Raw genomic sequence first — 25,611 nt, 5'->3', positions numbered from 1 at the left:
TTTGAACTGGCAGGCACATCTTCAGGAACAGGCATTTGTGTCCTGCCTGATGCCGTCTCCTGAGGTTTGCCCTGGTGATTCTTAGGCAGAGATCTGGAAAGGCCGTTTTGCATATTAGATAATGTGGATAATGGCAGCTCTGCTGCTGAATCCAAGAGTGTGTGGCCTTGGCTCACAAAAGCACTAATGTGTTGCCATGTTCTTAAAACTGAAAATTATTAATGACTGGAACTGGCTGTATGCTTTTATTCCCCAGTCAGCTTTCAGTCTCTGAAATAACCTGCAAAACTGCAAGAACATTTTCGCTAACAGTGTATGGTGCTCCTCCTCTCTGTTGGGATAGGACAAGGTATTGCTTCTCTGTGAAAAAAGAAGCATGTCTGGAATCTTTCCTAGAGTAAGAGTTTTTAGGTTATTTTTATGTAAACTCCAACATTTCTCTGCAAAATGCAAGCCTAATTGCTTACAGAAGACTATATACACACATTTAATGATAGTGATGAGAAGAGAGGTGTGTGCCTCCAGCTAGAGCAGTTTTTAAAGAGAAACTGCTGCCCTTAGTTTGGCAGCAAGAGTAGCTTCAATTAGACACAATGATTGAGTTTGTGGTGTGCTTGTGGACTGTTGTAATGAATGTAAAGTAAAAGATACCTGCCTAAAAACTCTACTGAGGATAGTTGGCCTTGGTTGCCATTCACAGAGTGTGTTTCATGTAGCACTGCAAAAGGTAAGGTGACAGTACATAAAAAGAAAAGCTGGTCTGGGGGACAAATCACCTTCCTGTTCACCTGGCAGCTGTCTTGCAATTCTCTTGGCTTCTTCAGCAGCGTTGTTGCAGTAGCTTCTTATAAGGGCAGTAGTGCTAGTTTTCATAGGCTGTGTGTTGTTTCCAGGTGAAGACAAGATGAGAAGGCTCTTATTGTGAAAGGTGAAAGCATTTATTGCCTCAGCAACTAAGCAAAGCACAAAGCATAAGCAAAGCCAAAAGCTCCTACTGTGTTAGTCAACTTACACACTTTTCTAATACAGAGCTGTCACACCCCAATTGGCTCTCCTTTCACTGACACGGGTCCAAGCAAAGCATACAATAGGTTAATACTGACAAACAAGCTTCTCAATCCATCCAGTCAATTTCTGCCTAGTCTTTCTCTTCAGTTACAAGGTGTTTACATTCTTTCCAACTCAAAGACAAAACATAGTTCTTAAAGGTTGCTATCTTCCTGCAGCTTCTGATGTTACATGGATCGTGTATTGACAGCAAATGGAGGTTGTGGGTGTGATAAACTGCCAGGTTTTTGGTTTCGGTCCACCTGAATTTGTGGTGGACTTGAGACCTTTAGCATTGACTTAAGTGTTTGGAGGTTTTCTGGGCTTCATGAAGTGCACTATTCATCACCTTCATCTCATTTGTTAGGAGAATAAATAATGTCAAGCGATTAACATCAGAGGGTGCGTCTACCATGAGAGCTCATCACCCTACGGGCACACAATGATGCCTGGTGTTGAATAGTCACAAAAATGCTCAGCCAGGACCCCTGGGGCCTTATCCCAAGAACAGGAGGAAAAAAATACACTGCATTCTTATGTACCCCTTAGGCTGTCTTCATACTTATTTTTGTGGTGATTAGTGACTGATCTGAAGGTGAAACTTGGCAGTGTCTGAGTTGACAGCTTAGTGTGTTTAACTCGCGTTACAAGCTGATGCAAGTCTCTGGACTCTCTTGTTCTGCTGCAGCCTGCTTACTCCTGTTGATTTGTACCTCAAATCAACAAACAGCCCATCAGGGTGCTCACGTTTGTAAGTGTTATGTGCTGGATCTGGCTGGATCCAGCGCTATATTTGGAAGGGCGATAGAGGAATTTGTTTTACTGTGGTTGCCTGCAGCCATTTTTCACCTTCTTCTGAACTGCAGCAGTTTGCCAGATGTGTGCAGTGTCAGCGTACTCGCATGTGCAAAACAGATAAACGGGGTTACCAACTTTCTGCTCCTGAGGTATAGCAGTTGACCTGGATCTCAAAGACCACCTTAGCCACCCTTTGTCCCTGAATGGAGAGAGAAGTGAACAGGTTTGTGCCATGCTGCCCTTCTTGACCCCATACAGAAATGTGATAGGCCAGGACGTATGTCTGGCTCTGGAAATGTGTAGCTGCCAAACTGCAGTGTGCATGTGCAGATAACAAGGGAGCCCACACTGACTAAATCCTGGTCAAGCTGTGCTTGCTCTAGGTCAGTTAACCTATCAGTGTGAAGTCCTCCAGCCCTCAGCCTTGAAGACATCTGAGTGTAACAGATGAAATGTGTGTTGAAGTTGCAAATTGTAACTCCACTTAATAATTTGCCAGGCAAAAGCTTCTCAGAACCCTTACACTCAGTATAAACATTCCATGTTTTCCAATTTAAGAGGTATTCAAAAGATCAGGATAGGGAGACAGATGATGGAATCACAGAAAGTCTTTCTCCAGCAAGTGATAATAAAAGCACCTTGTGTATTGTGCAGAAATTTTGGTTCCTTAGACAAAAATATACCAAATACTTAATTTTCTTTTTTCTTTCCTCATCTTTAAACAGAATCAGATATTTGCCTGTGGAAATGTAAAGCTAACAGTTTGACTGGGCTGATGAGTTTGCTTCATCTTGAACATTTAATTTTTCCTTATGCTCTGGCGTCTGTTATTCTTCAGCACAATCACACTGAATATCAATTAGGAGGCAAGAAGGTGATTGTGGAAAACTTGGCTGAGGGGGATGAGATACTGGCTGGGATTTTGGCCATTTTGAGTGTGCATGCATGTCCACTCTTGAATTCTTTCTGTACTTTGAAAACTTTACTATTGAACTACACGTGCTCTGCAGCAACATGAGATTTTGATGTCACTCTGATTTGCATACCTCTCCAAAATCATAAGAAATGGTCTCTTCTGCAGGCAGGAAGACAAGTGGTCAGTGCCAGAGTTATTTAGCAGATGGTACTTTAGTAGTGAGCAACATCATCATTTCAAGTGTAAGGCACATAATGGGTGTCTACCGGCCTGGCAAATGAGACCCCTGATGTTACTCCCATGCTTCCATCTCCCATCCTGCAAGATGCTGCCATCTGTCAAGACACTGAGCCAGGCCTCAAAGAAATAAATCTATTTCCTCCTTCTTTCCAAAGCTTTTGCCATCTCCTGGGTTAAACAAAAACCATGTGTATGTATGCTATGTGTGGGCTGGTATCTGTAATATATGTGAGGGAAGGGGGAAACACAAATTGGAGAAATGCAGCTTTGGGTTCTGTCACTTGAGATGCGTGATGCTAATGCATGGTAAACGTGTTCAGAAGAGTATTCTGTACTTTTGTAAGTGTGTTGTACACCCAGTGTAAACAGTCATGGCCCCTGTCATGAATTAATCTCCTCTTTCACTGTCTTTTGACAGAGTGTGACAAGCTGCGACGGGATGGCTACCGGAGCTCACAGTATTACTCTCAAGGCCCCACCTTCTCCTCATCTTCCAATGCGATCTGTGGAAGCTATCAGGACGATTATGAAGAAATTGAACAAAAGGTAATGGTGAGAGGGAAAGTGCTGGAAAGAGTGTGTACCCGGTGCAGTTTAGTTGCTTCCATAATATTGTTCAAATAAGTTAGGATTTCTAGAAGATCATGAGCATGCATATTCCTTTGAATGACAGTGATATTAGGTCATCTGACTTAATGCCTCTTAAAAATCTTAATTCTATTCATGTGAAGTTTCAAGTGGCAAAATAAAGGTGTGAAAGCCAGGAGGGGTTTGGTGATGTTCTGAAAGGAAGACCTTTACATTTAAATAGCAGGAAAAGCTATTATCCAGCCATCAGTGTACTTGCATTGTAACAGCACCCCATGCACACTTTGAATTACTAATAAAAGCAGTTAGGAGGTTTCTTTAGGTAAAGGTTTGGCATATTGCATCACAGCTGTTTCCCTAAAGATATCCAGAAGAATAAAAGATTGCACACTAAGTAGGATTTCTCATCTGTATTTTTTCAGTTTGCTTCATGGTTTTCATATTTATATGCCCACATCTCAGCTCTGGTATGCTTAGCTTAGAATCAAGAAATTAATTAAGCAAATAAAGGAAGAGAAGGGACAGTTGAACATACGAAGACATGTTGTTATATACATCAATTTATATATGTTTCAATTACAGAACTTAATTTTGCTCCCCTGTCCTTTCCTGAACCTTTTTATCTCTCTGGGCTCTGAAGGAGAAGGTAGCTTTGGTGTTGCAGGTCACTAGCAAGATGCACTGGAGTCTGTCTGTCCAAAGCTAAAATTTTGGAGCTTCTGGGATTTTCAAGATAGATATTCTAGAATACTTTGCTACAATCAAGTGTTGCTCAGAGAGTGGGAAGATATTCTTGATTGTAATGCAGTTTAATTTCTTTGAATTATTACTAAACCATATGTGTGTCTGTAGTACAGACCAAATAAATGTCTCTATACAAAGTATGTGAATCCTGAGAACTCACTTTAAGAGGTACACTGTTTTCCACAGCTTTTTCTGTCCTCTATAGCTTTTCATCACATAATAAAGGGTGTCATGGAATACGTACAGTCTCTCATCCAGGTGATGATTACATTCTATCTGTGTATTGGCAGCAAATGTTAGAGCATCTTGTTTAGCTGTGTGTGGTATCTACTGGCAGTGAACAGAGAATGTAAAGCACATTCGTACTGTGGAGTGAATTATAATGATAATTTGCAAAACCTCATTGAAACAAGTGGAATTATAACTTCCACTGGGGTAAGTATTAGCACATTGTTGCTATTGATGTACTTCATAAATGTTCATGGATATAGGTTATCAACTCCTCATAGCCAATACTGTGCTGCATACAACGTCTGCTACATGTAAAACTAGTGTCACATTAAAAAAAATACACTCTTTTTTTTCTTAACAATTCAAGTGAGAGCACATAGGCATGACTGAGTTCTTTTAGAGACCTAAGAGCTGTCTGTCATCCTTGGTTAAGGTTTTTCTGGAATGTTAACATAATGTGTTAGTAACAATTTCTGTGCATTCTGGAAAAAAAAAAATCGTGCAACTACTTATATTTCACAGATAGGATAGCACTCACTTTTTGAATTGGAATCATCTCCTTTAAATAGTTTTAGCTGAAAGGATGATTCAGAGCTGTGGAGAAAGAGAGCTGTCAAATTAACAGTCTTGAATGTTACTGATTATCTCAGACCTTTCATCTTCACCCTGCTGCTCTTAATTTGCTGCTCAAAAACGCATCAATCCCATGTAGAAGGTAGCATGAGTCTTGCTTCATATTGTACAACTGGGTGCTTAGTGGTGTCCTTTGACCAATATCTTTGATTAATTCACTTTTCTTTGTAATTGCCTAAAATTTTGCTCTTATTTTAAAACGAACACTTAGCACAACAGATCTCTGAATTTGAATTATAATCCCACTGGTAAAGTGCCAAGTAATTCTAGTAAGTTTTACGCCTTGAGCAAGTCATATTTCAGCTGTCAGAATTGCTCTTTAGCACCAGTGTGGAACTGGGGTCACCAAAATCCCATGATTGAATATGTGAATTCCTTACCACTAGATGAAAGCTTTTTAGTGTAGCTGTCTATTCAAAGAAAAGGAGGCTGGCATTTAAATTCTGTACATCCAGTAGCTAATAGTTGAAATTCAAGAACAACTGAATAATGATAGATCGATGGATGAATAGCTGTTTACTGTTTGGAAATTTGCTTCTAAGTTGACATAATTGCCAACTTGGGGAAAAACTGCATGGCAGATTCACAATGGAAACCATCCCTCCACACTCTTTTTGATCTGCCTTTTTAAAAAAAAAAAATGTAGCCAGATATTCCACTTGTCTGTCTACACTGGAGACAGTATGAAACTATGACTAAGTGAGGCATCAGAAGACCTCAGTTCACAGACATTCTCAGGTTTTGTGGAGGTGAGTGTCTGTCAGCAGAGGGTGGTGATACTCATGCCACAAAGCACACTCTTCCATGTGAGTCTTGGTAAGCAGAAGCAGAACAGTTGCTGTTGGAAAGGAAAACCTATAGGGAGAGGCACTCCAGTTAGCCCAACTGAAAAACAAGCAAACAAAAAACATAGAAAGCTGACTGGTAGCTGGTAGAAAATTAAATTCTCAGAAGTAGTAGTACTAGTAGTAGTACTGCTCTACTATATTGATTCTTACAAGTTAGATTAATGAATCACAGTCCAAGCTCCACTGCAGTACTGATCCTAATTGAGTTTGTTGGAGATTAAATTGTTTATCTGGATTTTTACATCTTAGTGTTGTGACCAGTGTCCTTCTTTTCATCTCTTGCATACCAACTGTTGGCAATACAACTTGGGAGCTACTCCTGTCCCTCAGTATTGCTGAAGTTCAAGATAAATTTAGATGTCACTTTCAAACTCTGGTTTCCCTTAAGTTCTAAAATGTATGCATTGTGTATATTAAATGTATTTGTCTTTTGTGTGTGTAGTGTTGTGGGGTTTTTTCTTTTCTTTCTTTTTTACCACTCATTCTCTTTGTTTCTTTTTGTCTCACTTAACAGTCTAGTCTGTTAGACTGCATCTCTCAATCTTGCATTAGCGCCTGCTGTAACTTGGTTCCCTGGAACAACAAGGTACCTTGCCCATGAGTGGGACCATCCAGCTGCCATATATGCAGCTTGATGTGATTTGTAGCATTTAGCCTGTATGCAATCTTACCCTGCTCTCAGCCTTCAGTTGTTACCTGCTTCTGTTTTCGATTTTAAAAATTAGCTAGTCAGCAGAAGAATGCTGCACCAGGTTTGTTTCCTGTATTGTTACTCATTATTCCTTCTTGTCTGCAGTCCCATATCTTCTGTTTACTTGGTTCACTGAATTTTTTTCATTCCTTTTTGTCTATTAATATTTACCTTCTTTAAAATCCCTTCCCCAATGAACACTGTGTTTCATTTAAATAGCTGCTTCATTTGTTCTTAATTAGCCAAAGAGAACCTTTACTAATTTAGAGTAATATATTTTTCTTACATGATGAAATGTGAACTACAGAGAGCACTTGCTCCCAGTCATGTATGTATCATGTCTTTATTCCATCTGTAAAATTGTCTGAGTGCCAAAATCTCATGGTATGTTTCTCCAGGTCCTGCCATTTTGCTTATGAATTTTGACTTGATAAAAGCTCTTAATTTTTGAGTGCAAAACCGTTTATTTTGCTTATGCATGGGGGAAAAATTAGATATTTGCCACTGTACTCAGGCAAACTGCTAGTTTTATCTTCAATATATGTGCAAGAGGCTCCTTAGTACCTTGAGTGAAAACAGATGCATTAACTGTATTGGCTTTGAGGAACTTGAGGAGGTCTAATCCAAAACTTTGCTAGATGTTAAGAAAGGTTGAAGCAAGTAGGCACTCCAGTTTGGAGGTGGGAATGCCTGAGAGTCCTGAGGCGTGGACTCTAGCAGAACTGGAGATACTTGTAAGTGGGGGATGCTCTTGTAAGCAGTAAGCAGCACATGTATACCACCTCATGGGTTGTTTTTTGTGTTTGTTTGGTTTGGGTTTTGGTTGTTTTTGTTTTTTTTTTTAATACTGCTCAGTTCACAGAGTTGAAACAGCAGTTAAAATCATAAAAGGCCAAGAGCGTAAGGAAATGAGCATAGAAACTCTTTGAACAAAGAAGGTAATTTCTTATGTATGACATACACTGCGTAACTGCTGAGGGAGCTGTGGATGTGGAAAGTTTACATGCATTGAGAAAGCAACTGGGGAAATTGGGGAAAGAGGACTCCAATGCTGAGAAAATATTCAGGGGAAGGTATCCATTGTATGCATCCTCTGCTTTTGTTTCACCTGTGTTACTGATTGGGCATTATCATAATGCAGATACTAGCTGGGCTTTTAAGAGCTCTGAACTGGTGCAGTTCAACTCTTCTTGTATTTTTAAACCTATTGTAGCAGAGAAAGAAGAAAGGAACATTTCTGTAGTGCTGGCTAAGGTCATAACTTGCTTGATGGTCAGAATTTTTTGCTAGCAAAACAGAAATCCCTTCCTTACTGAGACAGTGAAGGTTATGAAGTGAAGGATTTAGTAGAATAGCAAAATTAGCTAGTTAGCTAGCTGAAGATCTATGGGTAGAAGTAATAAAAGGGAATATTCTACAAAAATTGTGGGAATTAGACTGGAGAGAATTAGACTGGGAGACCTTGGTCTGGAAGGACACCAAATAAAGCAAGGCATGACTAATTTAACTTAAGTGTAAATTCTTGTAAATTTATGATGTGTCAGTGTTCCATAACACATTGTGAAACCCCACAGGCTGAAGCAAGCACAGAGTGACATTCTCAACTGACCAGGAAAGAGTAATTTAAAGATTTGGGGCTTGTGTTTGTTGTGGGGGTTTTTTGTTACTTTTTTTTTTTTTTCCATCTTACATTGGATGAAAGGGCACTTGAAGCTGTCAAACCTAGTAAAAGGCTGGAGAAGAAAGAAGATGCTGGCAAATAGTGATGGGCAGCTAACAGTGTAGTATAAACCTCTGGAATATATAAAAAATTGAAGAACTAACAGGATTTAGGTAGAGCATGCTGGAAGATGCACTTGTCATCTGAGACCTCTCAAATGGCATGAATGTGACAAGACAGTGAAATCCTTCCTTTGTTGTATCTCAGCAGCTAAGTAGGCTTGGGGGACAATATGTCAGCAAAGCACTGGAGATTCTCTGGCTTACTGAGCCATACAGCTTGTCTACAGGGTGCTTGTAGGACATTTTTTCTCTTTTTAACGCCCATTGAAAAGTTTGTGCCTTTTCCTCTCTAAAATTGTGTGTTCCTGGAAACACTGTAGGGTCCTAGGCTGCTACTTTTACATCCCACCTTTCCCTCTTCCAATATCCATTAAAAAAAGCAAATTCCACCAAGTTTGGCTTTACAGTCAGCATGGGTTTACCAAGGGCAAATCCTGCCTGACAAATCTGGTGGCCTTCTATGACAAGGTCACAACATTAATAGATGAGGGGAGAGCAACTGATGTCATTTTCCTGGACCTGAGCAAAGCCTTCGACACTGTCCCACACCACATCCTGGTCTCCAAACTGGTGACACATGGGTTTGATGGGTGGACCACAAGATGGATAAAGAACTGGCTTGATGGCTGCACCCAAAGAGTGGTTGTCAATGGCTCCATGTCCCAGTGGAGGCCAGTGACAAGCGGAGTCCCTCAGGGCTCACTCCTGGGACCAGTCTTGTTCAACATCTTTGTTGGTGCCATGGACAGTGGCCTTGAGTGTGCCCTCAGCAAGTTTGCTGATGACACCAAGCTGTGTGGTGCAGCAGACACACTGGAGGGAAGGGATGGCATCCAGAGGGACCTGGACAGGCTGGAGAGGTGGGCACAAGCCAACCTCATGAGGTTCAACAAGACCAAGTGCAAGGTCCTGCATCTGGGTCAAGGCAGTCCCAAGCACAAATACAGGCTGGGCAGTGACTGGCTGGAGAGCAGCCCTGAGGAGAGGGACTTGGGGTTGCTGGTGGATGAGAAGCTCAACATGAGCTGTCAGTGTGCACTTGCAGCCCAGATCCTGGGCTGCATCAAGAGAAGTGTGGCCAGCAGGTCAAGGGAGGTGATTCTCCACCTCTACTCAGCTCTGGTGAGACCCCACCTGGAGTACTGCATCCAGTTCTGGAGCCCCTATTACAAGAGGGATATGGACATGCTGGAAGGTGTCCAGAGAAGGGCCACGAGGATGATCAGAGGGCTGGAGCACCTCTCCTATGAGGACAGACTGAAAGAGTTGGGGCTGTTCAGTCTGGAGAAGAGAAGGCTCTGAGGTGACCTTCTTGTGGCCTTCCAGTATCTGAAGGGGGCCTACAAGAAAGCTGGGGGAGGGACTTTTTAGGATATCAGGTAGTGACAGGACTAGGGGGAATGGAACAAAGCTGGAAGTGGGGAGATTCAGACTGGAAGTGAGGAAGAAGTTCTTCCCCATGAGAGTGGTGAGAGCCTGGAATGGGTTGTCCAGGGAGGTGGTTGAGGCCCCATCCCTGGAGGTGTTTAAGGCCAGGCTGGATGAGGCTCTGGCCAGCCTGATGTAGTGTGAGGTGTCCCTGCCCATGGCAGGGGGGTTGGAAGTAAATGATCCTTGTGGTCCCTTCCAACCCTGACTGATTCTATGATTCTACATCCCATTGGCACAGAAATGTGGCCATTTAAGTCTAGTAATAAAACTATTATGAATCAGTTACGCCATAAAAATGGGACAAGTGCTTTTTGTTTTATTATGAGCATAGTGTTTATGATGAGCTTTGCTAAGCAGATACATAATCTCAAAGTACAGCCTATTCCTGATACACTGTTTCTGCTATTTCTGATGTCACAAAAAGTACTTGAGAAGACATTACACAGCAGCAGTTCACTGCATCTTAGAGCAAGCTTCTGTGCTGTAAATCTGGGAGTGTTTGCTAAAAATGTGAGTCCCCATTTTCATCCTGATTATGGAGGAAAATCGTTTATGTGTGAAGAAAGCTGAAAGACAAGCTGCTCTTTTCCTACACATGCAGGAAAGCTGTGTATGGCTTTGTCATGGACATTAAAGGAACTTCACATCAAAAAAATCCTATACCACTATCATTGTGAACACAGAGACTGGAGCGAGGCTGGGGTCGATCTCACATGCACAAGTGACAGGACAGTAGGAAATGGCCTCAGGTTCTGCCAGGGAAGGTTCAGGTTGGCTATTAGGTAAAATTTCTTGATAGGCTGCCAGGGATGTGGTAGAATCACCATTCTTGGAGATACTTAAAAAACCCCACATGGATGTGGTGGTTAGGCACATGATTTAGTGGTGGTGGGACTGTGAGCTCTAGGTGAGTGGTTGGATTTGATTATCTTAAAGATGTCTTCCAAGATCAACAGTTCTATGGTTCTGTGGGAGAGACAGTCATGCTTCTTCAGGAACCATGGAAAGTGTACCTGCAGATGAAAAGAGAACACTTACTCCTACACCCAAAACTGCCCACAAATCATACTGAATTATTTTATAGAAGTACACATCACTGTCCTATGGCAGAAGAATTCTTCCTGATACAGTGCTTTGAACTCTCAGCTGCCCAGTTGGGTTTTCAATTGCTTTTCATTTGTTACACGCTCACTGGGCTGTTTCATTTCTGTCCATCTTCCTCCATCTGTCCCAAATTTTCTCAGTTTTTAATTCTGCAGAATTTGTCATTGTTGGTCCACTACTTTTTTTTTTTTTTTTTTAATAATTATGGATTCCCTTGTAGTAGATGCTTCAGTTCCTTAGTTATTCTATTTATATACTGTAACAGAAGAAGTGTTTTACTTGGTTTGGGTAATTGCCTTGAAAATGAAAGGTGGCTTTGTATTAATATCTCTGCCACTTGACATATTGGAGGAGCCCCTGGTGACTGCTGTATGACAGCTGAGACCTGGCACTGCTGTATAGTCTGAATGTGACAGATATTAATGCTGACAATATCAACCAAGCAGAGTATCTGAAGGTCACTGGAGCTCATCCTCACCCCACACAAACTGCAAAACCAGACCTGAGGTGTCTCCCTTGCTGCCCTGATTCAGGCAGAGAAAAGCTCTTTGTAGAATGGGGTAAATGGAATTTCTTTGCCTCAACCCAATGACTCCTTTAAGTGCACACACACAAGCCCACTGTGACACTGGTCTAGCACCCAAGTGCTACATTCCATACAAACCCTTTATGTCTCTCAGTTGTTTTTAAACCTAATTGGGAGGAACCATGGCTCAGAGGCAGCTTTCCATTCTGCAGTTGCGTTTCTCTCCCAAATTGCTTAAGTTAATGAAAGGTTTTGAATTTGAGTGATCTGAGGTGGGAAAATCCTTATGTGTGTGCATAAATACATACAGGTATCTGTGCCCACACTGTATGTGTGTATAAACAGTGTATGTGCACACACTTGTAAAAACATAAGCATTCACATTATGTTTTTATAGAAATGGTTTTAGAGCCTGTTAAAAATAATGCATGCCTGAAAAAATAGCAATGTCCTCCAAGAAGCTTGTGTTGAAAGGCTTGCTGGGCCTTTCACAGCACTGGGCCTTCCCTGCAGAGCAGCATCCATCTCATCTGCAGCCTCTCTTGTAAAGAAATGCAGGAAGGAAAGCTCTCACATTACAAACCATGGTTCCAAATGTCAGGATGATGTTACTAATCATTTCATTGCCTGAAACATCTTTTTATTATTACTTGAAGAGATTTTTCTTTTTTGTTCTTTTACCTTTCACTTTCTAAATATTTTTTTTAATTACGTATGATATTGAGCCCTGTCTTGTAAGGATGTACATTTGAAGCATGATAGAATAAATGAATTTTTATTTATTTATAAACAGTGGGGCTGCCTCATGGTAACAGGAAGAAAATTAAAATCAGAAATTATAAACAGTGATTGTGGCAGAGTGTCTGGGCACACCTTTTGTATAGCACTTAGAACAGATTGCTTAGACTGAAACCCCAGAATAACTCTAAAAGTCCATCTGTTACAAATAGCTGTGATGCTTCTTCCCATGACTGTACAGCAGTGAGGGAGCAGTGACCAGGAGAGGCAGTGATCCAATACAGATAGCCCTTTTTTGGGTAGCATTCTGCCATCCAAACAGAGAGAGGGGTGAAAAAAAAAGAGATTGGGACTAACTCTGATCTGGTGGAAAAGAGGGAGGTTCCAAATGAAACACCTCTGAAGCAGAGGTGCTGGGAGGTGGCAGAGACATCTCTGCTACTGCTGCTCAACTTCTGTGCTTTTCTTCTGTTTTATTTTGCCTGGGAGCAGGAGTAAGCAGAGGTTGGTTTTGTTCCAGGCCACCCTTCCATTCCTGCTTCTGGGATTCCCTGGGGTGCCTTGCTGGTAGGAGTGACTAGAGAAGGGTTGCTTCTCCTGGGTTTGCTTGAAGCTTGTGACCATCTGCTGGAAGCCCCAGTGATGTCTCTTCTGTGTGCCCTGAACCTGCCTGTCTTTGGACTTTCCTGTGGACTAGTACTGTCCTCTCAGTAAAAGGCTTTATTACAGCTTTCTTTGCTGTTACTGGCATGGAAGCCAGGGCCTTGTAATAAAACCAGGTGTGCTCCTTGAAAGCAAATGGCTTTTCTGGCTTGTAACTTTAGGGAAGGATTTGCACAAGCTGTTGCAACTTCTTTTTCTGGAGCAGAAAGTTTTTTGTTTTATTGGTTGGTTTGGTTTTCTGAAGTGAAACACTGTTGTGGAGGTAAAATCTGATAGTTTGCAAGGAATTAATTTTGAAGTGAACATTATGTGGCTACTAATATTAACTGCTTCACCCCTGAAAAATGGGCACAACTGGTCTCCTTAAGTGTGGCACAAATTTGTCTGAGGTGAAATCAAAGTTATTCTTACTACCTCACTGATCTGTGGCTGATGATTTTGTAGAGTGAAGTCAAAGTTATTCTTACTACCTCACTGATCTGTGGCTGATGATTTTGTAGAGTGAAGTCAAAGTTATTCTTACTACCTCACTGATCTGTGGCTGATGATTTTGTGGAGTACCTTGGCTGGTTCTTTTACTGAGCTCTCCCAAAATCTGTCTTTTCACAACATGCTTATTGCTGAGACCTGACACCTCCTCACAACCTAGTAGAGCTGACGCAAAGCAGTGCTCAAATCTCATCCTCCTGACAGTGCACTGGGAGGGGAGAGGAGAAGGGAAGGCATGCTGTAATGCAGTGGGAGGGGTTAATCACTCCAGGGATGATGTCAGTGTGCAAGATAATACGGTACTGTGCTTTGCTGTGCTCAAGACCACTCTTGTTCTCATTGGTAAGGATCTCATGGTCCTTAGACTCATTAGTTGTCTTGGATACATACAGTCCAGGTGTTTTTTGTTGTGGGTGGTGTGTCTTTTAAATGACTTTTCATATAGGTCAAAGTGTGACAGTTGTGAGGGTGTAGTTTTGTTCCCCAAGCAGCTGTGCTGGCTGCAGCAGCAGTACCTTTGTAATCCCATAGTCCCACCTTTGTGGTTTGCTATTGTTTTGGGTTTTTTTTGTAGTAAACTTACATTGTTGCATGTATTTCCCTTTGTAGTGTCCTGTCTCTTCCCCTGAAGAAGAAAAGCTTGTTAGCATCAAGAGGCCTAAAACTCCAGTTTCAGATGAGTTATCAGATATCAACACCCAAACCAACTGGACCAAGTCACTTCCACTGCCAACGCCAGAAGAGAAAATGCGACAGCAAGCGCAGGCAGTCCAAACAGATCTGGTTCCTATTAATGTGACTGGTAGGCTTTTAATTTCAGTCATTGCATTACACTGATGAGGGAGGGAAGGGATAAAAAGGGATTCATACAGTTGGATTGTATTTTGACACTCATATAATTGATGCATGGATTTTAATTACTTACTGCACTTTTCTGTGAAAACAGTGTTTTGTTTAATAGTTTATCTCTGAATGAAGAAATCTCAAAATCCCTTAAAATGATCATTAATGAAGATAGTCTACACAATGGGGGCTTGAAACAGCATTAGATACTCATGAAGTACTAGAAGAGGATTAATAAGTAGTATTTTACTGTTGACTGTACTGAAGATATGTAATGGAAAATCATTTTTTATGCAATGCTAATGATTTTCAAGGATTTTCCTTCTAGGAATTTTACATAAGGAACGTTATCAGGGTTTTCAGTATCCCAAAGACTACATGTTACAAAAGTCAAGAAAAAAAACGTCTCAAGGGTCTTGTTTTTGTCAGCAACAGGATAGCAGGGTGAATAGGGTAAGAGCAGCAGAAGTTAGTGGGGCTACATCTTCAGCAAGACACTCATGTGACCCTAGTCCACATCTTCTTGCTGTGAACTGTGTATTAACTCTTCATATTGAAAATGCTCTTTGGTGTTACAGTTGTAGAACTCATGCTTTGTGGAAGTTAAATTGTGCTCAAGCCTAATGCTGAGTAGATACTTTGCTACGTGTAAATAGAATTTCTGTGAAAGATTGAATTATCACTTCAATTTAATAATCCCTCTTTTTCTGCACAGTATCTAGCCATTATTAATTAATTCAAATAATTGAGTGTTTGCCTTCCAAAACCAGGATGATATTCAATATCCAATTTATTTCAAATGCCATATGGCATGCTCTGACTCCATGCTCAGTCTTGCAACAAATAGCTTACCATATTTGGTTTTGTTTTGAAAGTACCCAGGGTATTCTTCTTCCATGTATGACTACCAATATTTCCTTCACCTGTATTTTTTATAAACTATAATTTTAGATAGTATTATTTAATAGTATTTAAATATTTAAATAGTATAAGAGCAGTACTTCTGTGATAAACATCAGAGTGCTGAGAAATCAACAAAAATTTTTTCTTAAATAGCAGAGAATAGTTTAAATAAACAGCATCAAAATGACTGAAAATTACAAACACCTCACCTCTAGAAAATAAATAGAAGGAAAATAAATTTAATGCTCAAATGTTACTAGGCCAGCTGGCATTATCTTGGGAATGTAGGTGCAGAAGGCTGAGTTGTGGGAACAATGGATAATCTGACATAATCGATAAGCTTGAGCAGGGCTTAGATATTGTGACAGCAGGAACAGGGGATACTTACTGCTGTTTGATCTAAATGATCCTGCCTACTGAAAATCTATGGAGGAAGAAAACAGATGGAAAGAAAAATGAGACAAAAGAGATCAAATAAACCTCATAGATTTAATTCATTGTCACTCAGAACGTCAACATGTTTGGATAAACTAGTTTTGAGAATTAAAGCAGCTTAATTCGACTGATGTAGCAAACCTTGTGTGCCCTGAACTGTTTGGTTTGCGCTTGGCAAATGCAGCAGTTCTCAACTTTTATGATAAAAGCAGTGCATGTGTGTATTACACCTCACCTTTTTGGAGTGTGCTATTGAGCATTTATTCCCTTGTAAGCAGGGTAATCAGAGGGGATGGAAAGGGAGGGCAGTAAAGAAAGACCACTGTTACAGCATGTGGATGATCTCTGTGATCCACTGTTTCCTTTCCCTTGGAATAATTACATTACTACTGTGAAACAAGGCAAGCAACAGTAACAGACTACAAGCCACACACAGCACACATGAAAAAGCTGCTATCCTTGTTCCTTTGTTCCTTTTTAAAAAGTCACAATCTGGTCCTCTCCTCTGTCCTCCCACAAGTAGAGTAATTTTATTTTGTGGTGTTCCTTATGTTACTGCATGAGGCAGGAAAAAAACAACCAAGAATTCTGTCGAGTTTGTTCAATGTGCCACAGAAAGTACCATCGCTGGTGTTTGTTTTGATCTGGCTTTTTCCTTCACTTGCTATTTTTCCTTCCCACTCTCCCAGGAGAGAGGTCAAAAAATTCCCATTTCACTACTTGTGGCATGAAATAAAAGGTTAACCTCTGAAGAGGCTGTTGGCAATAGAGCAGCATTTTCAACAGCATGTTAGTAATGATTCTGGTACAATGGCCTCTCACGTGGCTGTGCAACAAATGCTCTGCAAGGTCAGCTTTTGGGCCTCTTCGGTGAACAGATTGCAGCAACTCCTGCAGTCATAGCTGCTGACTGGGCATCCAGACTTGGAAGCAGTTTGGAGTGCCTGAGCTGAGCTTACTCTGGCGGGTTTGGGCTGAAATTTTAGCGGTGGCCAGTCCTTGCATTTACGCATCTTGGGGGTTAAAAGATGTATAATGGTGTCTGCTTTCATGGGGTTTTCGGAACTAACTTTCTTTCCAGATGGAGCAGGCTGGTGATGGTGATCAGTGCCAGGCAGGATCCTGCAAAACATTTAAGCATTTGCTTGAGTCTGACTTGAATGACTTCAGTGAGACTTAAGCACCGTACTTAAATATTTTCAGTGCATCCAAGGAAACGAAGTAAACAAGGAATACCTAGATGATTTGTTAGAAATATGTAACAGGAGGAAAGTATTTGCAAAATATATTTAATGTTAAGGTGAGACATATTTTCTAAAAATAATTAAAAAAAAAAAGGATGGCAATGAAGAAGGGGGAAAAAAGACCGAGATGTTCTGATTTACCTTGTTGGATTTTGTTAAAGCTGCTACTTTGGAATTCTACACGTTTTCACAGTGGCTTTGGAAAAATTTGTGTATCAAAAGTCATTAAAGATGGATAGGTTGAGTTAGTTCTTGGGTAGCTCAAGGGAAGAAGTTACTGTGGAGTGGCTGACACGGTAACATTTCCCCATGGTCATCCTGTTTGTGCTGTCTGAGGCTTCATGTAAAAGACTCTCTCCTTGTTTGCACCCTCTGCTTACCATTTATATTTCATTCAAAGCTGTATTTTAATCTCCTTGCATCTCACAGTCTCAGGCCTTTGAATGGAGAAAGGTGTATTCAGAGAAGCAAAACTTTTCTCCTCCAAATTTGCTATGACATGGATAGAATTATTATCCTGTATGGCAGGATTCCATAATTCTGACCCCATTAAGGTTCTAATGTCCTGATAGTGGTAATGCCCCAGACAGCATAGTCTGTCTCAGTATTGCAGGGCTTCTACTAAGCCACTGGGATCCATACCTCTAAATTTTATAAATCTCTTGGGCTTCCTCCTCCCTTAATAGGCCCTGACTTCAATCAAGTCATCCAAAATTTGGATGGAACTGGCACTGCTTTATAGCTGCAAGAATTTCACTTAACAGAAGTGTGGTTTGTAGGCTCCAGTCAAACAGAGTCAGAGTCTTTATATTTACAAATGGTGAATGGAACTGCTGTTTTTTCCTTGCATTTTCATGAGTCCATGTGCTATACTTTTAATATGACTGTGCCTTTAACTGTTACAGAGGTAAGGAGGTTTTCTATGTCGTTCGCACGACACGCATCATACTGATGTGCAGTCAGGCAGGGATATTTGTGACGTAGTAGTTATTCTGCATTAATCACTTTTTAGAGGTAAATAATTTGGTCATCGATTTTCAAAATGTACCTAGCAAAAAAAAATCTACAGATGTAATTTTTTCCCTGGATTTAATATTTAAACGGGTTATCTAAAGGGCACTTATGGCTCTAAAATGCTTTAACTTCTAAAATGGGTGTTATATGTGAGGCTAGTCCTTACATTTTTAGAAGTAACAGAGAAGTAACTCTGGCTCACAATCTGTAGGGCAAATTTTGTCTTCCTGTTAGTAAAATGGCCAAATTATAAACCTCTAAACAGAAGTGAATTCCTAAAGAAAAGCTGCTTAATGATAGCGGTGCTTCTGGGTCCCATTATGATACAGCACATGGTCATCAGAAGGCTTTTGTCTGGCAGCGTGCTCCTGCACACATTTTTTTCAGCTCTTGCCATTGTATATTTTTATAATCATTTATAAAATGTCAGTTTTGAGCATCTTCTGCTCTATTTATGAGACTACAAGACCAGTTTTATCTCCACATGCTCCGTAGTACTTATTTGTATTGGTGTTAAAAGATCACCACCAGAAATGCAGCACACTTGACAGGTTCAGAGCAACTTGGAAGAGAAAAGAAGTGTCTTGTGTGATTTAATGATGGAGCTGTGCAAAGATGTAATAGCTGTTGCCAATAGCAATGCCCGTTCCTGCATAAACTGTTGTGATCTTCCATTTTCATGAGCATATTTGCTTTTTTTTTTTGCAGCTCATTACTTTAAAATGAAACAACAAAACCGCACACACACGCACAGAAAAGAAAAAACGCAGCTGAAGGGCCAAATTAAAGCAAGGATTCTGTTCACTTGTGGAATTAGAGCTGCTCTCACCAGATCTGAACTGGGCTCAGGAAGTCAAAACTCCTTTTAAAGCCTGCAGTCCTGTGTAATGCATTTGTGTCTGAAGGCCTTACTGTGACGATATGCTGTATCTTCCTTCAATGTAAACCTTCGTAGGACAAGCTAACATCATTTATTAATGCCTTTTTTTCCATTTCTACAACAAAGTGAGTGGAAGAAAGTGCATGATGTCAGCGTGCTTGGAAGTAATGTTGCTTTGCTTGTTCTATCATGTATTAGGGGAGAATTTCGACCGCCAAGCCAGCATTCGGCGGTCTCTAATTTACACAGACACGGTGGTAAGACGGCCGAAGAAAGTCAAAAGGAGAAAGACTATTACAGGAATCCCTGACAACATACAAAAGGAGCTAGGTATGGCTCATCAGAACTGTATTCCATCCACTGTTCATTGTCACTGCTTATCATTACTTGACTAATGACATTACCAGTGCTCATAAAACCAATACAGTCTGATAGCCTATTACGGTTCCAAACACGTGTGTGCCACTGATGCACAAGGTGGCAAGGGAAATTAGGACCTTTTATCTGAATTCCATCTGTTGAAGGGAACACAGGGTATTTGGAAAATGAGGTACTGGTACAATGGAAATCTGCAGGGATGTAAGGTTCCTCGTCCTTAATGTTTTCTTGGAGGTTTGGACTGCTCCCCCATCAATCCAAAGCACTGATATAGGCTGAGCAGTGACTGGCTTGAGAGCAGCCCTGAAGAAAAGGACTTGGGGGTGCTGGTGGATGAGAAGCTCAACATGAGCCAGCAGTGAGCACTTGCAGTCCAGAAAGCCAATCACATCCTGGGCTGCATCAAGAGAAGCAAGGCCATCAGATCGTGGGAGGTGATTCTCCCCCTCTACTCCACTCTGGTGAGACCCCACCTGGAGTACTGCATCCAGTTCAGAAGTCCCTATTACAGGAAGGATCTGGACGTACTGGAATGTGTCCAGAAGGGCCATGAGGATGATCAGAGGATTGGAGCACCTCTCCTATGAAGACAGACTGAGAGAGTTGGGGCTATTCACTTTGGAGAAGAGAAGGCTCTGAGGAGACCTTATTGTGGCCTTCTGAAGGGGGCTGGCAGGAAAGCTGGTGATGAACTTTTTAGGGTGTCAGGTAATGATAAGACTAGGGGCAATGGAGCAAAAATAGAAATGAGTGGATTCAGACTGGATGTTAGGAAGAAATTCTTCCCCATGAGGGTGTTGAGACACTGGAACAGGTTGTCCAGGGGGAGGTGGTAGAAGCCTCATCCCTGGAGGATTTTAAGGCCAGGCTGGATGTGGCTCTGAGCAACCTGATCTAGTGTGAGGTGTCCCTGCCCATGGCAGGGGTGTTGGAACTAGATGATCCTTGAGGTCCCTTCCAATCCTAACAAATCTATGATTCTATGATGTTCATTGAAACGAAACTGAAGTAGATAGACATACTGTCTTGCAAATAATTACTCATGGATGCCTTCTTGGATCTGCCAAAAGTTACATCAACAGTGAAAAACTTGTAAATTTTCCAGCTCAATTTAGCTCTAATTGGTGATTCCTAAAGGATAAATGTTATTTGATTGGAAGTAATTTGCAAGGGCTTATCAGCTATTGCATATATTCCAAAGGAATAATTCCTACTCAGTCACATTTACACTGCCTTTGACTCTCCTTTCATAGTTGGTACCATACATGATACTCAAAGCTGATGAAGTAGCCTATATTTTGGCAGACCTTTCAGGCACTTTTGCAGAAACTGGTTATTCTTACTTATTTTTAAAAAAAAATAACTTTACAGTTATTTATGCTCTCTCTCTATTTTTTTTTTTTTTTTTTGCAGTACAGGAGGAAGAGTGTCTTTTAAAATAGTGTGGCACAGCATAGTTTTAGGTATTTTACATGTGGAATTATCTCATATTGATGATTTCAGTAAGTTGTACTGCCTTTGCATCTCTTTTTTAATTATGTTTTCAATTCTTGGTTGTTCATCTAGATTTTTCAGTAATAGGGGCAAAAATATGTGTGAGTGGGTTTGACATGAGCTAGAGGGCCAAAACAAGAAGCAAGCAAATGTGTGAAAAGTGAGTAGAACTGTGCTCCTTTGACATCTGTAATGAAACAGTGCTGTGCCATGGGATCCTCTGCCTCAAGAGAGGAAACTCAATTTTTCTAGCTCTGCCAGGATGGCTAAAGCTAGGCAGCTTTAAATGTTGTCACCTTTGCGTCCCACATAAGAATTTGGTTTCTAACTGCTGCTCTGAGATTTGTCCAAAGTTCACAGGTGTCTGTCCCCCTCTTCTTGGGAGGGAGGGGTGCTGTTTTGTGCCTGATGTAGGGAGCTCCTCATAGTGTGGATTCCCTTCCTCCCTCTTCACTGGGTGTAGTGGGCCTTACCACCTGGCAGGAGACAATTTCCAGACCTAGAGATGCTCCTGGAGTTCAAAATTTGAATTTGTTATTTCCTGTGGGAGAACAGCACATCCATCAGACCTGCAATCGAGTGTAAGCAAACTTGAGAGTTTAAATAAAGTAGATTTGTACTTACCAAAGAAAGATCAAAGCTGGTAACAAAGAATATTAAATTATTCTTAACAAGATTCCCTTCTGTTTTAAATCTCTCTAAGGCTATCCTCATGTTTACAGCTACTTTGAGGAATAGCAGAAACAGCCTTCATCCTCTCTCATCTGTTCTAGAGCTGTTTTTCCATTTCAAACTAAATCGCTTTATTCTTTTGTCTAGAGCTGAGATGAAGTGACTCGTGCTCCTTAAAAGTACTTGTGCTGCTTAAATGCAAAACTGATAACAAGACATGGCTTGAATTGTTAATTTTCAAGGTTATTAGAGTGGTCTTGAGTCTTTTGTGGTATTCTGAAAATGGCACATGTACCAAGGACATTGGTTTTGGTGATTCTTTGACATGTGACGACCTACCTTGAAGCAGATAGCAGAGGAAAGCAGAGTCACATAGAATGTTTTGTCCCACACTGCCATTTGTCTCCTGTTGGGATTCTCCACGCTCTTTCAGGCATGTGGATTTTGAAATGGGTAACATGTTACTCAGGTGGATGTGTGGACAATGCTTCATGCCGGGATCCTTTCCAAAACTTCATGATCATGTTTATGAGGCCTTCAGACAGATGTTCAATCTGCTGTAGTTTTCCTAGTGGAATAAATTGAGAATTTCTTCAATTACTGCCTTAAAAGAGGTTTGTGTCTTTTGCCAGCGTGTTTGCTAAGGGTGACAGGTTTTATGGTCTTGGTTTCAATCTTTCACCTCTGTGCTGAGCGTATTTCATGTTGCATTGCTTGAAGATTTTCCTTGGCTCCTATTCTAAGTTGCAGAAATTTCAGGGCTATCAGTACCTTGGTTTAGGAGCTCTTCCCTGGAGGGTTCCCTGCCCAACAACTGGCAGGCAAGTAGAGCTTCAGCCATCTGCCCTGCAGCAGAAGTTGTTTGAGGAGCTTCTTGTTACTTCTGTGGTGGTTGTATGTCATCTAGACAGCAAAATGTATGCCAGGAAAACTCTAATGGCACTCTCCATCCTGTTAGCATATTGCTTTCCATCACTAGAAACAAAGTGCAGTTTAAAAGAGAAAAGTTATCACTATCTTCATCTCATAGATGGGGAAACCATGACTTAGCTGGAGTCACCCAGCAGGCAGCTGGCAAGGCTAGGAATAAATTAAATCTCCCCCATCCTTGTTCCGTACTCTTTGCCTTTTCTCTTCTGACACTCCCCAAATATTTCTGTACTTTATCCATGCCCTATTTCTCTTACACTGTCCCAAAATAAATAACAAGTTGTTTTAAAACATTCCACAGTTCATTTGATCAGAACAAGGATCTGGACTAAACTCCAAATCAAGCAATTGCATTGTGCCTATTGACATTCTCCCTGTGGTTTCAGCTGAATAAATCCCTTTGTTTCTCCCCTAAAGCTAAATGGCTGTAATATTTTCATAAAGATTAAAATCCCTTGGTACACCAGAGTTGCTGTGCACAGGCTGAATAACCAACATATACAGCAGATTCTTGTTACCCCTTGTTTGTCCTTCAGAAGGAAGCAGAAACTTGAGAGAACCTCAAAGCTTCAACCAAGTTTGAACTATTTTCATTTCATGGAAGAGCTTCTGCCAGGCCAAACTGGTGGGGTTCTCCCTTGACTGCTTTGGCTTCTTTGGAACAAAAAATACCAAACAGAAGAGAGAGCCTGTGCAGATTGCTGGCCTGAGCTTAGCGCCTGTGGTACCCTCATAGAATTTAGGCAAACGTGCCAAAAGGGATCCTTAACTGCACCCTTGAGGTGCGTGCTGAAAGTGCCTTTAAACATTGCTACTTCTGAGCATTGTAATACTGCTGTGTTTTCACAGGTGTCTTCCAGCAAGGAACCAGTCTCTGCACAGACTGGAAACTTCTGCATGAAAAATACTGTGTAAATTAAATGCAGTGTGGTAGATGGTACTTTGAGACAGAAGAAGAATATGAGATGCCCACTAGTTCAGAGATGCCAGTTATTTTCTGAACAGTTATTTTTTAACAGCAGGACCCTCTCAGTACTGTTCAGCAGAACAACACTGAAGTAAGACAAGAAAGTAAAGCATTCCTCTCTGCCAAGCACATCAATGCAAAATTAGTTTTACTTACCTTTGACTTACCTTCATTGTCTTGCAGAATATAAATATTATATTCATATATATTTAACGGAGTCAGTGTTGGATCAAAACTGCAGAAAGGGCAAGAAACTTTGAGATTACCTTTTCCCTCAAGTTTCTGTGCACTTAGTTTCTCTGCTCTCTGTTGCCATTATCCATCACCTCTAGCTGCCATCTTCAGGCAGTACCTTATATGCAAACTGGTATTCTTCCCTCATGAAGATGGTGATTGCCAAACAAGTTTGGTATAGATGAGCATCTCTCTGGGAAAACCTGTTGCAGGCTATGCTCATTTCTTGTCTCTTGGTTATCTTCAGCTTCACATGGTGAGATAAAAGCATTAAAATGCCTTTATTTTTCCATGGTCCCTTCTTTTTGTCAGTACTATAGGTCTGGCTGAGACTAACTTTCTTTTTCTGAGGGTACCACATTACCTGACTGTGAATGTTTCTCCAGATCTTTGCACCAGTGCAGTCCCAGGCACCAATGAACAGCTTCTGGTGTCCTGACCTCCCTTCCTGTCTTGCAGGGGGAGCAGTTCTCAGATCTGAGTATCGGTTCCACCACAACGCATCTTCCAGTTAAAGGCACCTCATTCATCAGGATGAATATGACTGGCACCTGAACTATTAGTCCCTTGTGTGATTTCTTGTGGCACAGCACAGACCCTTTGTTGGTGCCTTAGAGGAAACAATTCTATCTCAGCGACATAGGGCCACATAAGTCCTTCTGATCAATCACAGAATGGCTCAGGTTGGAAGGGACCTTAAAGATCATCTACTCTAACTTCCCTGCTATGGGCAGGGATGCCTCTCAACTAGCTTTAGTTGCTCAATGCCTCATCTAATCTGGGCGTGAACACCTCCTTGGAGGGGGTATCCACAGCCCCTCTGGGCAACCTATTCCAGAGTCTCACTGTTCTATTGAAGACTCCTCCTAATGGATATTCTTTTCCAATTTGTTGCTTCAGCACATGCAGCCATTCAAGACACAGGTCCCACAGGTAAGAAGAGTCACAGCTATGCTGTGTGCCTACAGAAATACCATGCAAATACCTCACTGTTCAGGCTGGTGTTGTGTGTTTGCTTCCATTTGGAGCTTTAAAAATCCTTGAATAGAATATCTCTTTTCCAGAGCTACTGTGCCAGTTAACTAGGCACAGGTATGATCTGCTTTTTGATAATGGGGGATGAAAGACAGAAATGCCAGGAATATGTTTTTTACCAGAGACTGTTCAGTTAGTGAAATTAACAGATTCAAGAAAACTTAAAATCCCTATATTTTCATCAAAATTCTCCCTTTCAGGATGTCAGTAGCATGTGCAAAGATTCAGGATATTTTTTCAGTTGTCAGCACTGAAATATTGCAAGATTCTCTGCAATATTTTTCTTCCCTCAGAAGGATTACAGATGTTTCATGGAGCACAGTGAAGATTCCTTAGAAGTGCCATAAGCCAGACGTACTTGTCTGTTTCTTGTTGCATGTCTATTAAAAATCATTTGGTATGTAATTGCTAGGGTAAAATACATGAAGAATCTCTAAGGGTGGGGTGGGTTCGTTTGTTTTTTTTGTAGCAGTGGAAGTTGTGGTGCCTGTGTGGTGACTTGGCCAGGTCACCAGGTTTAGAAGAGGATTGCTAGGTGGGGCATGAGAAGATGAGAGCAGCAAACTTTAGGAATGTGCCTGGGGCACAAGAGGCAAATGCTTATAGCAGAAATGATTAGTCAAAAGGAGTTTGGGAAGAGTGATTACTTCTGTGTACTAGTTGAAACAAGCACATTCTTTGTGCTATCCACACACATTTATCCTCTCCGATCCGCAGTTATCTGTGCTCATTTCGGTGAGGAGGACCTTTCTGCTGATTCTCTGTAGTGAGTTACTGGTGCCACCACATCAGCCAGAGTCACAAGGAGATAGGGAGTCTTTTAGTAGCTAGAATCTCGTCCTAGGAATTAGAAGCAGATGCTTTTTTTTTTTCCCACCAGATTTGCAGTCAGTCTCAGTCCCTGTCATCTCTAATGAGCAACACCAGTGACTACTGGAGTCAGGGGAAACTAGTGTAACCTGTATATGCCTATCTTGGATCAAGTGCTTGGAGCCAAGGCATGCATTTGAACCTTTTCTCTGTGTTTCCATGCAAGAGATGTTAAACATGCTGCATGTTTTGCTTGTTCCAGATAGTGAGTGTTTTGTTTCCGGAGCCTACACTGAAAATGTG

The 25,611-nt window shown here is 41.2% G+C and overlaps 1 protein-coding gene across 1 annotated transcript in view; it reads left to right on the top strand.

The window, feature by feature from the left end:
- The window catches only part of NHSL1 (NHS like 1), a 186,838-nt gene that overhangs the window by 148,917 nt on the left and 12,310 nt on the right, over window positions 1–25,611 (top strand). The window contains 4 exon segments of the mRNA XM_054393591.1: window positions 3,420–3,547; window positions 6,560–6,631; window positions 14,079–14,271; window positions 18,987–19,118. Of these exon segments, the coding sequence (XP_054249566.1) occupies window positions 3,420–3,547; window positions 6,560–6,631; window positions 14,079–14,271; window positions 18,987–19,118 (525 nt within the window).

The sequence above is a fragment of the Indicator indicator genome, chromosome 2, assembly GCF_027791375.1.
Source record: "Indicator indicator isolate 239-I01 chromosome 2, UM_Iind_1.1, whole genome shotgun sequence".
Classification (NCBI taxonomy): domain Eukaryota; kingdom Metazoa; phylum Chordata; class Aves; order Piciformes; family Indicatoridae; genus Indicator; species Indicator indicator.
This window is presented reverse-complemented; position numbering and strand designations above follow the sequence as displayed.